This window comes from Diadema antillarum, unplaced genomic scaffold (assembly GCF_040938485.1).
Source record: "Diadema antillarum isolate AM-2024a unplaced genomic scaffold, OU_Dant_1.0 seq00000124_RagTag, whole genome shotgun sequence".
Lineage (NCBI taxonomy): Eukaryota > Metazoa > Echinodermata > Echinoidea > Diadematoida > Diadematidae > Diadema > Diadema antillarum.
Window position 1 is genome coordinate 1,665,897 of NW_027271204.1, and position 19,725 is coordinate 1,685,621.

A 19,725-nucleotide genomic window follows, 5' to 3' on the forward strand; every position below is an offset into this window, starting at 1 on the left:
ATTCTCACAAAACGACTCAAAAGAAGATCTTGCAGTGACCAGTTCTCATTAAGCCAAACTACTCTGATCATTTCCATCATGAGTGATGATGGTTTATGAAGTGCATTTATGAACATGTGAAACAAAGCAAGAAGGATGCAATCAGGGAAATCATAAAAAGATGCAGAAGTTTGGTTATGATTAGGCGCATTTACTTTGACAGTGAAATACCATGGTATTTCGCACTGTATTTTTGTAATTTGATACCACAGTACAGTAGTGTAATTCCAATGAGAATGCACATACTGTATTGTGTCTGCTTTAAAAACAAACCTTTTGGCTCACACAATGTGTATGAACACTTTTACACAGAAAAAAAAAATAAAAAGTCATGTCTTTGGTAATGATCACTACTGATACAAGAAAAATATAGTTGGTGCACACATTTGGATACATGAATCATCACTTCAAAATGATGACAATTTTTACCATGCTTCTCTACTTCTTGATGCACTAGATATTAGTGTTGGTGCTATGAAATGTAAAGAATGTTACAGCATGCTATGAACAGTCTGAAGTACTGAAAAAAACACACTCAGATATTCCAAGGGCTTGGATATTTAATGAACTCTAATCTATCAAACATGACATTTATAATTTCTTGTATTTCTATACATACTTGTGACATCAATCAGAATGAAAATGGCTCGAAAGGATGCTGACGATAAATGATGATTTACATTTCCCTGTGATAAATGCCCTGGACAAACTGCACAATGTGAGTTATAAAAGATGTGCATGCAAAGAACATTAAAGTTGACATGCAGCAGCAACCTATGGGAAAGTTTCCTTTAACATTGTGGATTCAGCAAATGTAGAGTATATTAGTGAATATACAGAGAGAATATAAGGACAATTAGGCAATCCAATCAGAAATAATGCTTTTTTTTTCAGTTTATTCCATGTTATGCACTCTCTAAGTGGGAATTCTACAATCTGTGATGTTTGAAAGTAGTAAATTGATATCCAGAAAATCCATGAATATTTTTCCAATATTAATCTTTAAGAATTATACCATTTGCTTGGTATTTTATTGAATTATGTTCAAAGAAAGCATCATACTACTGTAAAAGTGTATATTTTCGAGTGAGTAATATTTTGCACTTGGAACGGTAAGATGAGTTTTGCATATTTTTAACTCCATGGAATCAAGGTATCAACTACTGGAACATACAATTGTACATGTATAGCAAGCAAAAATATTCGCATGCTTTTATTTTTGCTCTAGTCTCTGGTTGCACGAAATGTGCTCAAATTTCAAAACTGCAAAAAATTTTCACTTTTATAGTACTCAGGGCTTTCTGGAGGAGCCAGATCACATGCTCTTAATTTTTTAATCAAATAATCGTTTGAAGCATGGACTAAAAATGAACTAGATTCTAAAAAAAAAAAAAAAAAGAAATGGAAAGATGTGTATTATAAATGGGACCTTTTACTGATTATGTCAGCAGCGAAATACACAATTTTTAAGTCAACTCCCATTTTGCAGCTTGCACTCTGTTAATAACTTGAATTCTAGTCTCTTGATTGCGTACACATGTCAAACACATAGCTCTATCAGCAACTGGAAGAAAACGAGGGAAGAGTACAGCTTAGATCATTAGTCTCTTCAGAGGTATCCTTTCAATAAGCTGGAAAACTTTCTGTACTCTGGTTTTTCTTTGATTAGTCCCTTTTGTTGCATTTTTATAATCATTTTCTTCTTCTTCTTTTTTTCATGCGGGGATGAGATGAAAAGTAAGGATTAGCAGCTGGAAAACTTTCTGCACTTCTGCTTTTTTTCGTTTATTTCTTTTGTTGCTGTTTTTTCACTCATTTTTCTTTTTCACGCGGGCATGAGATGAATAGTAACGGTGAGCAGTTGGAAAACTATCTGTATTCCTGGTTTTATTTTGATTAATCCTTTTGTTGCCTTTTTTTCACTCAGTTTTCTTTCTTCATGCACGGATGAGATGAATAATTAGGTGAGCAGTGAGAGGGGAAAAAAAAATGATACTTGTGAATCAGGGGGGTGTTTCACCAACGAGTTCGTCGGAGGTTTTCACCGACAAATTTATAAAGCTACTGAAATCCTTGCGTCTGATTGGCTGATTGCAAATTTGTCGGTGAAAACCTCCGACGAACTCGTTGATGAAACGCCCCCCAGGAGGGTCGAAACTCACCGACTTGAGCTGCTTGCCAAAGAATGAGGCACGCTTAAAGTCTAGGGTCGTCGTGGGGGAGTTATTGGACGGCCCGCTAAAGTTATCCTACGAGGGAAAGAGAGATGGACAGGCACAAGATCCCGCACGAAGGCGAGGGAAGTGAAATGTCGTGCGAAGGGAGGAGAACCGATGTGCGGCGAGAAGGCGTGTCCGCCTTTTTTCATCTGTCGGCTCAAGAGTGCTGGTGATGCATGCCACGTACAGTGTATGCAAGCAAGATGCACTGGGCTAACCAAACCACCAAACAGCATGCCAACATACACTAGACTACTTGTACATATATTCAACTAATACTAACCAAACACTAAGCACAATTTTCACAAGCAACAGACATCAGCATTAGCATCGATATCACTACTAGCCTAGTGCCAGACTGTACGCATATTTAGATCACAGACAGAATGGATATCTATTAAAACATGTACCATGTATGTATACTGCACTACTTGAAATATAGAAAATTTAAATGTTTTCATGAGCAGCTTGCTATGATGAATGGCATTTTAATTCAACTCTGACAAAGTGTACCATTTCGGAGAATGTTGCCAATTACTCTCAGTTTGTGCTCAAAGCACATCCTCATAGCACTTTCAATAGCTCACTCCCTCAAGTACTGCAGAGAAGAATTTGATGATTAAAACTAGTGTACCTAATATGGTGGTAATGCTGTAAGGATGAATAAAGGGAAAGCTATCACTAGCAATTTTTTTTTAAAGCATTGAATGAACTGGAACAAATTAACAAAAATAAACCCCCCAAAAAAATTTAAGAATGAATGATTTTTGACGACTACGGTCTACAAACACTTCAAATACAAACCCAGAGATTGTGATGCAACCTAAGTTTTACCTCTCTCCTTTTTCTGTATGCATAAATTGTCATTAATCCTAAGAGTCAACATTAGCATGTTTTTGATATATCCTAAGAGGGAGTCTACCTTAATAAGTTTCAGAACAGTTATATTCGTTCTCTAGGTACAAAGTAGTTTAACAGAAGAGAACAACTGCAGTAACAGACTACTGGTCATATACATGTAAATAACTCCACCCATGCCAACTGATTCCTAAACCCTCCACCCTCCCCCCCCCCCCAAAAAAAAAAAGAAGTTTAACATTACCAGGTGGGGGAGGAGGAACAGAGGAAGGAACTATTGGTAAAATTATTTCTCTGAAAGTACCAAGTGCTGTGGTAGTACACACACTGCATACACTCCAGATTAGGAAAATCTTGTGCTGTTCAAACTCTTCCCACTGGTGCAAGCGGAAGGACACTCTCCACACACTGCACAGCAAGTAACGGGTGCTCGTGTGTCTTAGGGGGTATCCAGAACTGCAACATTCTCAACTGGTGTGAACGCAGTTTTTACCTTTTTCGAACTTGTGGAAAGTGTGCGCAAAAATCTCTGCGAAAGGACACCAATGTCAATTCCTATCATTCAGTCAAAGAATTGAAGTTCAGGCAGGAGGTTGTTAAACCCTACCATACAGGCATTCGTGAGCAAAATGTTTTCTTTAATACTCCTCAGAAAAATCGTTAACAGTAGAATAGAAACAGGGGAGGAAAACGAATATCACCAAGAAAATGTCTTTAGCAGTTATACGCTTGACTGATTCCATCATTCAATCTTTAACATCAAGATCAAAGTGGAAAAATATGTTTTTGATATGAGTTCTTCTGGGTCATTTGTGAAGATTATGAATGCAAAACAGGTTAAGTGCCATCTTAAAACATTTTTAAGTCCACCATCAGATAGAGCTACACTGGTAATTATCACCTTTCCAGTGATACCTCACTTGTTACATAGCAAGGAATATTTTTGAAGTTATGATTTAAAATATCACATATTTTTTCATTATTTTTTTCTCTTTTTAGCAGCTTTTATCACAAATATCTCAAATTAACAGGAATGGAGTTAACTCTTTTTGCGACCAAACTCTTCATATTTTGCCAGGCAACTAAGAAAGAGTCAAATGCATATAAGCCAGCAACTGCAGGACCAGCCAGTATTTGGTCCCCTTCAAAGGACAAGGCAATGGCAAAACAGTACCATGTCGAGGGAACTACTGCTGCTGCCAGTGGACTTGAACCAGAGACCTCAAGCTAAAGAGTCTATGGTCTCATCCACTCAGAACTAACCCTTCCTTATTCTTTCTGAGTTAAAGGAAACATACTTGTTCCATTATCAGTAAAAATTGAAATTGATCACTCATACCAGAGGGACCCAAAGCAAACTTTTATTGGACCACACTTTGAGAGAGAGAGAGAAAAAAAAAATATATATATATATATCCAACAGGATAATAGAAGCCAACATCTGCATTTCACATACTGAGTCTTTTAAAAACAGTTATAAAACATCTTCCTTGCTCACTCACAATATATCAAATATATTCATCTCTAATCTCTATCAAATATATTCAGCTCTGATTTTGTTGTGCAACATTATTTTGTATTCACTGATACAAATTAAGATACAACTTTTTTCCCCAATATCTTAAAAAAAAACGAAAACTCTCTTATTTACCCTACATCACGAATATACAGTAAAATCTGATTCTGTTCATATACCCTCATTGGAATCAGAAATCAAATATATGCCTGCAACATATTCAAGTCAAAAAGAAGAATCGCTAATCCTATACTGTACATGATATCACATTGCATTAGTTCAACAGGTTTTGTCAGACTCTGACCCTGCTGAATACCATTAACTGTATTCGTCTGCTTCACAAGTACTGTAGCATGTGCTCCAGTGAAAATTGTATAACAGTGACTTTCAGATATATTCAAACAGGACAAAGAAATTCTCGGGACACTCACCTCAAATCCTTTGGACACATCTGGTTTGTCTGAGGGGGAGAGATTAAATGATACAAACTCAACAGGAGCATTTGATTTCTGATCTTAAACTGAATTCAAACCATTATCTTTCAAACAATATTAACTAGAATAACACTTTCACCATACACTCTAGGTTGCAATATGAAAAGTTTGCAAAGCTGACAAAGTGGAAATTCTCGCACATATCACACCACATAAAAATAGTGCAAAAAATAAAAGTGGGCAAATGTTTAGCTTGCTAAATGAAACTTAATTTCATATCTTTGATTATTGCGGACTTTTAAAACATGTAAAAATTCCCACTTTTACCAGTTATCCAGCTAAGTGAAATCAATGTAAGATGTACTGTAATTGTACCTAAAGGGTTACATACGGAACAGATCCTTAGTAAAGTTAAACCCACAGACTTCAGTTTCTCAAAGAGACATTTCATATGACACACCTACCAGTAATAATTTACAATAATCCTCGGTGCATTACTCACCTTCGTTTACTGGGGAGAGACTAATGCTGACTGCTCTTTCATTAGAAGAAGGCTACCAACAACAAAGATGAAATCATGGAAAAAGATTTGAATGGATGATCAACATAAGCCTGGACTCATATTTGAAAATGCATGGTGGTCATTATAGATTTGAAAATAATAATAATGATGATAATAATAATAACAATAATAATGTGATACACTTGGAAAAAAATATATTATGTCCTGTGGTGTTTGTTTTTTTAAGTATGCAATTCAAAGTTGCATTTTCAGACACACAGAAGGTGACAAACATTTGAAGATAAGTGCATTATCCCACGATTGAGCCTTAACCATATCTTACATTGTACCTTAACCACAGTCCATATTGAAATGAATGCACATAGGCATTTACAAATTGTCCATTATGAAAAAGCAGAGTTCAATAGACTGAGTTTTTTCGGAGATAGAAAAGACCCACTCTGTGAGTAGCAGTATCCAACTCTTAAATAGAGTCTGTGATTCTTGGTGTATTGGCATTCACTTAGACTGTCTCAAGTGACTGAGTGAAATTTGGCCTGGGAAAAGTGCTCCAAAAAACAGTCTCAAAACAAATCTACAATTCTCGGTATCACCAATACCTAGGTGCCATGCGCAGAGCAGCCCTTTAGATGCAATACGAGATAGCTCAGGGGACAAACTTGCCCCGGTTTTGGCTGCAAATGCACTCAGGTCACTTTCTGTCTTTATCCATGGGTATATTTTGTTGAAGATTTCTTTGCTTTCCATCATGTGACTAGCATAATGAAGCCTTGCAGTAGTGAACCATGACTCTAGTGACCGCAAATCAGTAAAATTCAGAAATTTCCAAATCTTTTACAGCTGAACTAAAGCCAAGAAAGAAGGAGTAACAACGTAAAAGCAAACAAGTAACTCTATTGAAGCATATGGAACTGCGACATGCGTGAGAAAACCAGAAGTTACAATGGCACCGTGGAATCCCACAGTACATCTGTGACAGGGGTCTTCAGCGCGAGCAGAAGTTTTCTGCGCATTGGCAATACCAATAATTATGTATGTGAACAGGAAAGTCCCTGACTCGATTCTAACTTCACAAGGATCTGTTATTTTTGGTAACTGGTGTTTACATTGATGTATTCAAGTGATGGGGGGAACTTGGGTAGGGAAAAGTCCTGCAACATGACAGAATCCTCACAAATATACAACTACACATGTGAACAGTAAAATCTATGACTTGAATTTGTAATCCCTGGAGGTTTTTTGTTCTTATTGTATCTCACAGGACCAAGATAAAGCAAGCAAATTTCTGACCTTCTTGTGAAATTCCACCACCGCCACGGTCTCCTCTCCAGCCGCCTCGTGGCCGGTGTCCATGCCGTTCTCCCTCCGCCGCCTCTCTGTGGCGACGAGGACGCGCCGCGCCCTGCCAATCTTCTTCTCCAGCATGAAGGAGAGCTCCATGCGCTGCACTGATCCGAGGAGGATCATGGACTCTGATCGCAGCGGAGAAAATTGAACGAGGAAGCAACTTTGGTTAAAGAGGCCGAGTATCATCCCTTTAATATTTATCCCTCTGGCTTCTTTTTGTGTAATCTCTTTACTGCATATTTTTTGTTCCTAACAATGCCAACAATTGCCAACAATAAAGATGTGAATTTTTGCAGTAGAAGGGTGACGGTTGAGATGTGAATTTTCTTCGATTTGTCTCCCTCTAACAAATGAAATTTGCAAGATTGCAACTGGTGATCTGTAATTTAATAAAAATGTCAGACAAAAAAAAGGAACCACAGGACTCAAACCTGTCATCTACTGCTTTCCGGGCAGCGACACTACACCACCAGGCTGTCCCTGGTTGCCAGCAGTGACACAATGAACTTGGAACAAATACCCAAGCTCCAAAATCCGGACATTCCAGATCAGCAGTTGCGGTGTTACAAATTTCATTAGTTTGAGGGAGACAAATTGAAGAAAATTCACATCTCAACCTTCATCCCTCTACTTAATACTCTCTTGCTTTCATTAACGCCAACAATCAGTGGATTTTAAAAGGATCTTGCTCCCAAGGTCTTTACAGTTGACCCTGCCTTTTCTCCGATGCCTAATGACCCAGTAGCACGGGGATACCATGGATTGGGAAGAATGGCCTAGCTTGGATATACTAGAGAACCCCCATAACAAAGTGTGTACAGCCTTATCACTGATCTCTATACGTATAAACACACAGCCAAAGAATCTCAACTGACTGTTATTGATAAGGGAATGCTTCGATGCACATTTGTGCTGACTGGTGCTATTCACGCTTTTTTAATGTACGCTTGTGGGCAGCGAATGAATCAATGAACAATATGACTTGAACACGGGTTTGGCATGACACACAAATGTCAAAGTATAGGTACAAGTATATAAAGGTCTAGAATCTCTTGAGGCTCAGCCACAATTTTGTCGTCCTCTGCAAAAGACACCATCCTAATCATTATCAACCATATTTATTTGAATGAGGGTACCGCTGCAACTTTTTACGCCAGCTCTTCATAGTGCATGTTTTCACATCGAAGATAAAAGGGGCACTGTTGGTAAAGGCATCTTGTCCAATATTCCTGTTAGGATTTGATCCCAGGATCTCATATTCAACCCTTTCTGTGCCAGGGACTTTGGACAGTGTGTATAATGGTATTCAGGTTTCTGTGTCAATTGGCATTCAAAGCATACAAAGGGTTTACAGTCACAAGAGTCTCATCCACTACACACAGTGTTTCCACATCACCCCTGTCCTTGTTGAGCTGCATTGGCTTCTCGTCGTGTTAATAGAACAGAGTTGATTTCAAGATCCTACAGCTCTCTTTTAAAGGGACTGTACAGTTCTGGTTGAGGTGAGGATTTAGTTTTGAACATTTTGTGAGATATTGAGAAACCACTCTAAGAGATGTCAAAGAGCATGCAGTTCTAAGGGGTATCAAAAGTTTATTTGATGAAAATTGGTTTTGAAATGGCCGAGATATCCAAAAACACGGTGAAACAAAGAGATCCTAATAAAAGGCGTGGCCTGTCGCCTTTTATTATTATCACTTTTTTGGACATCTCAGCCATTTGAAAACCAATTTTCATCAAATAAACGTTTAATAGAAAGATTAAACGAGAACTTACCTGTTTGAAGTTTGATCTTTATTTTATGAGGGAGTTGGAGAAAGAATTCACAGTGAGAGCCCGCTCAACGCGCGCGCAGTCATACTTCGTAGCAACAAGATGTGACTTCTGTCTGAGTGGAAAGATTGAGAACTTACTTGAAGTTGATCTATACATTTTGTAATAGTATTCATGCCATGGGAAGGGAGAGGAGGGACTGTGAATTCTTTCTCCAACTCCCTCATAAAATAAAGATCAAACTTCAAACAGGTAAGTTCTCGTTTAATCTTTCTATTTTATTTCGTGAGTTTACGCAAGAACTCACAGTGAGATTTTGTAGCACAGAAGTCACATTTGTTCCAACTGAACAAACTCAAGCATGCACAATGGCAAGCAAAATGTAAGCTCAAATTACCTTGGTCTGAGGCCATTAATCCCTCACAATGAGCTGTGACAGGCACTGTCCCTCTTCTTGTAGAGGTTTGTCGTAGAATTTACGGAATGTTCGTTCTTTTGACCAGCCTGCTTTTGCGAGGATCAAAGGAATAGGAGCATCCGCCCTGTTTGCTGCTGAGCTAGATGCTGCTCGGGTTGAATGTGCACTGAACATTGTGGTGTCAATGCCAGCGCCAGTCATGATTTCTTTGATCCATCGAGAAATTGTCTGTGCCGTTACTCTCTTGAAAGGCTTGCGAAAACTAATGAAGAGATGACTTTCCTCTCCTCGGATCTCTTTGGTTCTCCGAAGGTAGGCCTTAATGTATGTAACTACACACAAACGTCTGTCTGGGGGGTACGCTTTCAAAAGTACGTCCAATCCAAAATTCCCAGGTCTAGACTGCTTAAGATGTTCATTAACTTTGAATGACACCATAGATTGTTTGAGAATCATGCTGTCTAGATTCAGGCAATGCAAAGTCTGTACCCTCTGGGTGGATATCAAGGCCAGTAACATGCACAGCTTCATCGTTAATTGCTTCAAGCTAAGCGAGTTAGCGGGAGCTAGACTTCTCAAATATCTAAAAACAATATTCACGTCCCAAATTTCCGAATACCGCGGCCTTGGGGGCCTGAGCTGGAACACACCTCTCATAAAACGAGAGAGAAGCGGATGAGTGCTGACAGTAAATTGTTCATCCTCTAACACTAGAAAGGTAGCAAGTGCACTCCGTGCTGAGTTAATAGCTGAATAGCTCAAGTTCTCTTCATAAAACATGTGTGTAAAAAACTCCAAAACAAAATTAATCTTGGCATGAAGGTGACTTTCCTTCTTAAGTGTACAAAACTTTCTCCATTTCCTTATATATGTACAATATTGTCTTTGGGTTGATGCCCTCCAAGATGCTGCCAAGATGTCCACCGTTCTGCTGCTCATGCCAGAGTTCTCGAACGGCAGCTTCAAAACCTGCAACATAACAGATCAAGGCAAGCGTGTAAAGGGTGCGGTTCCCCAGATACTGGTTGCCTAATCAAATTCCTGTGTCTAAGAATTAAGAGTGGTTCATCTTTAAGCATTCTCCTCATGCGAGGAAACCACGCTTGCGTAGGCCAGCTTGGGACAATCAAGAGACCATGTGCCTTGTCGTTTTCTATTTTTTGGAGACATTTGGGGATGAGGCAGAAAGGAGGGAATGCGTAGAAATACAGATCACCCCAATTCAGAGTGAATGCATCCACAGAAACCGCATCTGGGTCAGGCAGCCATGTAACGTACGCAGGCAGCTGCTTATTGAGTCTGGACGCGAAAAGATCAATTTGGGGAGTACCACATTTCTTAGTGATATCAGTAAAAACTTTCTTATTCAGCATCCATTCTGTTCTGTCATTAAAATGACGAGATCTCCTGTCTGCTTCTGTATTGTCACGACCTGGTAAATAGGCTGCTGTGATCCAGATATTCATTTCCTTACACCAAACCCAAATGTCTCGTGCTGCCCTGTCGCAGGCTCGAGATTTAATGCCTCCCATATTGTTCAGGTAGGCTACAGCTGTTGTGTTGTCAGTTCTAATGAGCACATGTGTATCATGCAGGTGGCCGCAAAATGACTTCAAACCAAGCCCTGCAGCTAAGATTTCAAGATAGTTGATTTCATTGTTTTGAGCATGCACTATCTCCTGATCATCCCATCTACCGCCAGTTTCACTGCTTAAATCAGTGGCACCCCATCCTTGCCCACTGGCGTCAGTACGTAGCTCTAAAGCTGGCCGATCTCGACTAATTGGTGCCGACTGGCAGTGAATGTTATTGAACCACCACATTAACTCCTGTTTAGAAGCTTCAGACAAATTCATAGGTCTATCAAAATGCCCTTTGCTTGATTTTAGTGCAAGAATTTTGTCTCTTTCTAGGTTACGATAGAAGAGGGGGCCATATTGAATAGCAGGGAAAGTAGCAATCAGTTTCCCAATGACCTGCGCCACCTGCCTGATAGTAGGGTTTTGTTTCCCTAGCAATTCCGCACATACTGCCCTGATATTTTGACATTTCTCATGCGGGAGCGTTATAGTCATGCTTTCCGAATCCAAGATAAACCCCAAAAATTGGAGCCGTTGCTGAGGCTCTAGGATAGATTTCTCTGAATGAATGACAAAACCAAGGTCAGAGAGCAGTTTTGTGGTTGCTTGCACCGCTTCTAGTGCTTGTGATTCAGTTTCACCGATTATGAGAGTGTCATCTAAATACCCCACAACCAGGTGGCCTGCCTGTCGCAGCTTTGCGAACACCGGCTTCATAAGCTTTGTGAAGAGCCTAGGCGCTGTACTAAGGCCATTGGGGAGTACCTTAAATTGCCAACATTCTCGTGCCAGACAAATCTCAAATACTTGCGATATGAGGGGTGAACAGGGACAGAGTACAGCTGTAGTAGGCATCTCGAAGGTCGATTGAGGCAAGGTAACAACCAGGGGAAATTAGGGTTGTAGCCGTATGGATGTTATCCATTTTGAAATGCTGTACATTCAGACTGTCATTGAGGTCCGATAAATCTAAAATTAGGCGTATGTCCCCATTTTTCTTTGGGCGTGTAAAGATATTGGACACAAATTCTCCAGCCACATGCTGGCATTCTTCGATTACGCCTTTCTCGGCCAGTTTTCGAATTTCAATGTCAATCTTGCTCTCCTCAGCATTACCCACTCTGTAGTGGTAAGGCGGTTTACCTCTATGAGGTGGGCTATACGCCTCTTGAAATTCAAGTTTGTAACCGCTAATTGCATCAAGTATGAAAGGATCAGTGGTAATATGATTCCACTGTTTGCTAAAATGCCTCAATCGACCCCCAACGGGCAGGTCTAATGGAACATCTACATGTTCAATGTCAAAAACTGACTGTACAGTGTGAGTAGATTGTGTATTTCCACAACAAGAGCTAGGCCTGCAACTTACCTCCTTGGGTAGTGCAGTTACTTTCTCCGTGACACAGTGTTTGGCTTGGCTGGGGTTGCTGTCGAGTAGCTCTGCCCCCGGTTGTGCGCATGAGCTGGAGGTGGGCGAGTGTGCGTGTGCGGGGCTGAATGTCTGTATCCCCGCTGCTGCTGGCCTAAAAAAGGCCTGGATGTATCGCCAGCTGCGAGCCAGCCTGCGTTCCGATATTGCTTCCGGCTGAATCCACCGCTGGCCGTGCGCTTGTATGGGTGGTACGGCTGATGAGTAGATCTCTTAGCCTGGCCTTTAACCACACTAAAGGCAGCCCTATTCTCCTCCTTGAGATCTTTTACACGTTGTCCCAAGTCATCACCGAATAGAAACGCGGTCACGGGCGTAGTAGGCTTGCACAGATGTGCGTAAGCAGCGTTCATATCGGGCTTGATCAGCTCCTTTCTCAGGCAATTCATCTCGTAATTGGCATTACAGAGTAAAGCGAGTGCGTCCTGTTGCGCCTCGTTCAAGTCAGTAGGAAGAGTTTGTAGGAACGCACACAGCCCGCGGGTGAGAGATTTCTGTACTCTCTGCAGCTTAACGTCTCTGCTGCGCGTAGTCTGTGTCACATTATCCCAAATCACTGGATTGACTTTAGGGACTAGTAAGTTGGGGCAATTGCTCGGTGCTGGGTAGTTTGCCGCTGACTCTTCCATAGATTTTTCCTCCAGACAATGGGAGATGAGATAATTTGTAGAATTTGCCAATTCGTCATTGATAGGGTCGCCCACACAGGCGGAGACCGCAAATTTTGCAGCAAAGGATGGCACTTGTACTGGCCGCCCCGTGAGCTCTGCGGGTGCGTAACCCGCTGCCGCCGCAGGGAAATCGCATTCATCCCCACTGTAGCTGCTGCCGCCGTGGTCGTCGTGCAGCGTACCGCGTGCTTGCGTACTATCGTCTGTAGCACACACATCCATGCCCCCAAACGGCACACCACCGTGGTTTTCTGCGGTACAAGCCGTGCCAACATGGCCGGCACGTAGTTGCTGTTGTTGGATACGAGTAGGCTGAGACGGCAGTATTTCCATGACCTTTTCAAACATGGATTCGAGTTTAGAAAGGCGGGAAAGCACCTCCGCGTCCGTCTTCTCTTTAGGGGGAGCTGCCTTCTTACTTAGGCCTGGTTTGGTGGGTTTTTTAAGGGTTTTCCCATTCCCTTCTTTCTTTGTTGGAGCCTTAATACTAGCCGGCGAACACTTGGGTTCATGATGCACGGCTGTAGTCACCATCGCCACGACAGACTTAGCTGTATGCAGGGCGCTCGTACTAGTGGTGCCACCCACGACAGGCTTAGCTGTATGCTGTGGGGGAGCGGAAAGCGGAATTTCCATCCCGCGATATCTCGTGAATAAAAATCCACTTCCGAAGCAAAGTCAGCTCTAACTGAGCTATAAATAATAACAATCCACAATATGATAAGATATTGCGACGATGCACAGTTAAAAGGACGAATAAAACTGGATTTAGACTGCGATGAGGGAACTTAGCCCCTCGTGCAAAACGTGCGAAGAAGCGATATGACTGCGCGCGCGTTGAGCGGGCTCTCACTGTGAGTTCTTGCGTAAACTCACGAAATAAAATCCTTGTTAAAATTACATGCTCTTTCATATTTCATAAGAGGTTTCTCATTATCTCACTTAGGAATGTTATAAACCTGAATCCCCACCTCAACCATTCATGGTCAGGCCCAAGGAAACCTGTCTTCCCTAATTGAGCGACATCCACGCCCCGGCCTTCCGTCATCTGGCCTTACTCTCCAGATGCCCATTAAACATCTCAAGGGGTATGGAGACCAGGCATTTTCCTCTACCTCTCCTCGCCTTTGGAACTCCCTTCCACCATTTCTCCATGAAATTGACAATCTAGATCACTATAGAGTTCACTCAAGATTCACATTTTCTGCCAGACATTCAATTACTAAGAAACTCTTTTGGAGAGGTCTGTATCTTTGAATGATAAAAAGAATAATAATAATAATGATGATGATGATGATAATAATAGTGATAATAATGATAATAATAATAATAATAATAATAATAATAATAATAATAATAATAATAATAATAATAATAATAATAACGATAATAATAATAATAATAATAATAATAATGGCGGTGTTGTTGTTGTTGTTGTTGTTGTTGTTGTTGTTGTTGTTAGGGTGATTTTTTAACAGATAAGTGGTGCCATTCAAATGCTGTGTTTCATCATTATCATCATCAAGAGGAAAAGTTTACCTGGTGCATCCACCAAGGGGAAGGAGGTCAGGGAGGAGTTGTTGAGTAGGTCCTGGAGCTCTTTGTAGGTGGACAGCCAGGAGATGAACTTGAGATTCCTTACCATGATGTCTTCCACGAAGATGTCGTACGTCCTTGACAGCAGAGGGGAGGGGCACAAGAGATAAAGTGGAGAGGAGAGTCAAAGAAAAAAATTCCCTCATTGGCATGAAATTTCATGTTTTGCAATATCGATTGGAAGATTTGGTTTTTTTTTTGGTTTTTCTTTGCTGATGTTGGTTAATGCCCCAGTCACATATATACACGGATGCTCAAGGATCTACACGGTGATCCGGGAAGATCCGGGGACGTCCGGGGAGATCCTGGATTTTGGTATGACTGTACACACGGTATCAACACGGCAGCCACACGGATAAGGCCGGAGGAGCGCGGCGTCTACACGGACAAAGACGGCATCTACACGGATCAACACGGCAGCTACATGGATCAACACAGCAGCTACACGGCAGCCACACAGACCACCCCGGATTGCTCTGCCAAAACGGCAATCCCCAGATGACGCTGGATGCTTTTGACCTCCAAAAGTTGCCGTGTTGGCCTCCCAGCGTCAACACGGATCTCTCCCCGGATCAGATCCGGGGTGGTCCGGGGTGGTCTTGGATGTCTATGTGACTGGGGCATTATGGCTCTGCATATTTTGATATTCAGGATACATCTGGGTCCAATTTTATCAAAAATTATAAACGATTATAAATTTCCTTGCCACACAGGGTGCTATAGACTTATGATAGAAATCAACTATACAATGAATTATAACACTTCACAAAACAGGGCCCTGATCTATGCATTAACAATATTTATATAATTTCATTTATTCAGTATTATTTACCCAGGGTAGCCCCATCAGTGGTTATACACTGTTATTCTTGGGGGCCGTGCAACAGAGTAAGAAAATACAACAATTGATTCAAAATACACAAAGTAACAAATCAAAGACATCCTGCCGTAGATCAATATCAATATCAAAACTATGCCAATGCTGAGCATGTAATATGCAAGATAACTCTTTGACGATAATAATACACAAATTCACATTATTGAATATAAAGAAAAGTCAACTGGAGTTTCAATGGCAGATATATCATTGCACAAGCTCCTTTCATGAACTGCTCTACATTTAGATATACATCATCTTACATCCAGGGCTGTCACTGGACAACAATCTGTAAATTTCAAAGATCCCCCACATTAATTGAAACAAGTATGAGGGACAATTTACTCAGAATAAATTCAGGTAAGAGGCACAATAACTGCAACACACTCATTATATTCCTCACCTGATGTGAAGAATACAAGCATCGTGTTTGTGAGGGCCCTCACAGATTTCTACATTTTCAAAACAAAACAGACCAAACTAAAAGGAACGTCATTGGGGGAATAGCCATAGTGTAATTGAAATTATTGGGGAAGAAACATACAGCAAATTTTGATTTTACAAAATTAATAGAAACATTTCAAATTCTTACAAGTTTCTATAAACAGTGAATTCTTTGGGTATCATTTATAAGTTTTTGCATTAATTTGACTTTGAAAAAGGTTCCTATTCGAGTCAAATATTTTCTTTTGCGTTCATTTGTTACTTTGTCTATTGATTGTGACTAACTTGGAGCCAGCGTGGCTGATATCAGGAAGGTAGGGGAGCTTCTTGATACGGATGATGCTGTCGTAGATTGACGGCTGAAGGAGCTGAGCTATGGCATTGGCTATCAGAACAGCAATCTGAAATGAACACAAAACCAAACAAGATGGCAGGAATAACGATACCAATCAGTTAAAACTTACCCATTTTAATTACACACACTGTGCCAAATTTGTCAACCTGTTACTTTTTTGCTCACATTCTGAGTAAAAAAAGACATACCCATACAGTCAACATCCATTATACAGGGATGATAATGAGGTTTGTTGAAAAAATCGGAAATCAAAATTTTCAGGTGATTTTGATACATGGAAAAAGCAAAATGTGTACAGACTTGAGGAAAAAAAATCTGAAATCAGATTTAAATCTACAGAATATCATGCCTGATTGTAACATAATCCTCTGGACTGGCAGTTTTCTTTCGCTATATCCAAATTTAATTAATAGCCGAACAATAAAGTACATTGTATAAAAAGATATACAAAGATTAATTTTGAGACCTAAATTTTTTACTTCATTGTAACAAGATTTTCATTATAGCCATGTTCATTGTAATGGGATTGCACTCGTATCATCCCATCTGATAAATAGGAATTTGCATGTGCTGAGAATGGCAACAAGGATATACATATAATCTTAAATCATTCCTAATGCAGTTTGGTTTGTACAAATGCATAAAGTGTTTCACTTCAGTCAATATCAGTGTAGGATTAAACATGACCTTTTTATGTTCATGTTTAATCTACAATTGTAGAAAAGATGCAGAAACGACAAACAATATCATGAAAACTCACAGTAAAAACAGATAAACAGGCAAATACCCCACGGGAATACCTTTGGCCCAACTCTAAATGGTGTATATTTCTGACCTCTCTTAATCAGGTCGATTGCATAATCATTACAAGGGTGTTTATCACTTTCAAGGTTTTCCCATTAAGTGGTGGGAGCTGCACTTCACAATTCCTTCCCTGGGTAAACTGGGACGAGACCTGATAATTCTCGAAATACAAATCTCACCATGACGGGAAGGATGTGAGTGATTTGACCGGTCAACTCAAACACGATGACCGACGTTGAGATGGTGTGAGTTACACTGCCGGACAATGCAGCAGCACCTGAGTCGAAACAAGAAAGAGCAAATTTACACATACAATGCAAATGTCCACTTCATATGAATATCAGGAGACATTTTCAAACACTGTCAAACATTGAGACATTGCACAGAGGGGTTCCAAGCACAGCATACAAGGCTATTAAATCTCCAGTACAAGTTTTTTTCATTTACAAATCATGTTTCCCTGCATTTTAAAAAACACAGTTTCACAAGGTACTCCTCATGAAAAAGTGTGAACAGCAAACATGGTTCAACAGTTAAATGGTAATTTTGGATCAAGCAATTGCATCTTTTCATGTACTGTAAAAGTGGATATTTTGGCGCGACTAATTTTTCTCGCTCGGCCGGTTAAGAAGAGTTTCATGTGTTTTTAATTCCACGAAATCAAGACATCAACTACTGTGATGAGACAACAGTTGAACACTTTTCATCAAATAAAAACAATAGGAACTGCCCCAATCTAGCTAGACTCTGGATTTTGTGCAAATCTCTGGATATAATGGTGTTTTTTGTTTTTTTGTTTTCGGGGGGGGGGGGGGGGGGGAGCAAGGGTTCAACTGAATACTAAACATGAGACTAAAAAGATACATAACAAGATGTGTATGAGATACAGCCTGCAGAAGTCATAGACGGGAGATTTTGACCACTCACCGACCACGGCGTAGCCACCGGGGACCACTTTGTTGAGCACATCGCCATTCGGTATGCCCTCAGGGAACCAGACGGCCATGGCCTCTCCCACCAGCCTGCCAAACGCTGCTCCGATGGTGAAGACTGGGATGAACACTCCACTGGGCACTGGTAGCGTCACGGCGATGGCCGACATCCAGAACTTGTTTAAACGGTCATAAGAATTTATCATCATTTACATTGTTATTGTCATCATCACTGTCATCAAGCTAGTAACAGCAGCAGCAGCAGTAGTAGCGGCAGTAGTGGGGGTGGTGGTAGAAGTCGTAGAAGTAGTAGTAGAAGTAGTAGTAGTAGTAGTAGTAGTAGTAGTAGTAGTAGTGGTAGTAGTAGTAGTAGTAGTGGTAGTAGTAGTAGTAGTAGTAGTAGTAGTAGTAGTAGTAGTAGTAGTAGTAGCATTGTCATTATCTGTACTGCTATCACTATTACTACTACCATCATCGAGGTTACTTTCATATGTAGTGGAGCGGCATAGCTTGAAAAATTAGAGGAATTGTGCATTTTATGATAAAAGCACCAAATTTCGCACACATGTTGACAATGACATTTGAAATAAATTCAGATATTGGGCCATCGTAAATAGCGCCCTCAGCGGCCATGGCAGCCATTTTTCAAAATGGCCGCCATAAAATGCCATTTTTCATAAAAAATTACAAATTTCAGAAGGGAAAATCAATAAGATTTTGCAAACGAGTGGGATATAACATTTAAAATAAATTTAGATATTGGGTCACCGCAGATTGCGCCCTCAACGGCCATGGCAACCATTTTTCAAAATGGCCGCCATAAATGTCATTTTTTGCAAAAAATTAAAAATTTCAGAAGGGAAGATCAGGAAGATTTTGCAAACGAGTGGGAAATAACATTAAAAATAAATTCAGATATTGAGCCATCGTAAATAGCGCCCTCAACGGCCATAGCAGCCATTTTTTCAAAATGGCCGCCATAAATGCCATTTTTCGTAAAAATTTACAAATTTCAGAAGGGAAAATCAATAAGATTTTGCAAACGACTGGAATATAGCATCTAAAATAAATTTAGATATTGGGCCATCACAAATTGCGCCCTCAACGGCCATGGCAGGGATTTTTCAAAATTGCCGCCATAAATGCCAGTTTTCGTAAAATTTTACAAATTTCAGAAGGGAAATCAGTAAGATTTCGCAAACGAGTGGGAAATAGCATTCAAAATAAATTAAAATGTTGGACCATCGCAAATTGCGCCCCCTTACGGTCATGGCAGCCATTTTTTTCAAAATGGTCGCCATAAATGCAATTTTTTCTAAAAATTCATTTCAGAAGGGAAAATCAACAAGATTTTGCAAACGAGTGGGAAATAAAATTCAAAATAGATTTAGATGTTGGGCCATTGCAAATTGCGCCCTCAACGCCAATGGCGGCCATGTTTAGAATCGGCTGCCATAAATACCACCTTTTTCTCTGAATTTACTAATTCCAGAAGGAAAAGTCAATAAGATCTTGCACACAATTCAAAAATTTCGTTTGAAATATATCTTGCGCCTATGTATTACATTATTGTAAATAGCGCCCTCAATTGCCATTGCAGCCATTTTTCAAAAATTGAAAAATCATGTTTAAAATCAAAAGATATATCTAGATTGCATTAACTCTATAAATTGTTCCTTCACAAATTTTCAAGCAGAAAAAAAATGCTAATAATGGCAATTGCAGCCATTTTTCAAAATGGCTGTCATAAATGCCATTTTGTTTTTTAATGAGGATGTCCTAATGCCGGAAAAAACGATAAACATTTTTTTTTTTTTGCGCAAGTTGACAATTACAAACAAAGAAGTTTAGACATTTAGCCATCATAAGCTGTGTTCTCAATTGCTATTTCTTTTTTTTTCTATCAAAAA

At 40.1% G+C, this 19,725-nt stretch overlaps 2 protein-coding genes across 2 annotated transcripts in view; both read right to left on the minus strand.

Moving 5' to 3' along the window:
* The window catches only part of LOC139727314 (chloride channel protein 2-like), a 71,571-nt gene that overhangs the window by 25,382 nt on the left and 26,464 nt on the right, over positions 1–19,725 (minus strand). The window contains exons 12-19 of the mRNA XM_071638269.1: positions 17,811–17,991; positions 17,063–17,160; positions 16,010–16,125; positions 14,347–14,480; positions 6,880–7,061; positions 5,569–5,620; positions 5,064–5,092; positions 2,202–2,288 (exon numbers count right to left, since the gene is read on the minus strand). Of these exons, the coding sequence (XP_071494370.1) occupies positions 2,202–2,288; positions 5,064–5,092; positions 5,569–5,620; positions 6,880–7,061; positions 14,347–14,480; positions 16,010–16,125; positions 17,063–17,160; positions 17,811–17,991 (879 nt within the window). The remainder of the gene's footprint in view (positions 1–2,201; positions 2,289–5,063; positions 5,093–5,568; positions 5,621–6,879; positions 7,062–14,346; positions 14,481–16,009; positions 16,126–17,062; positions 17,161–17,810; positions 17,992–19,725) is intronic.
* LOC139727229 (uncharacterized) lies at positions 9,122–10,146 on the minus strand. The gene has a single exon (XM_071638187.1). The coding sequence runs from the start codon at positions 10,103–10,105 to the stop codon at positions 9,122–9,124; it is 984 nt and encodes a 327-aa protein (XP_071494288.1). The 5' UTR covers positions 10,106–10,146.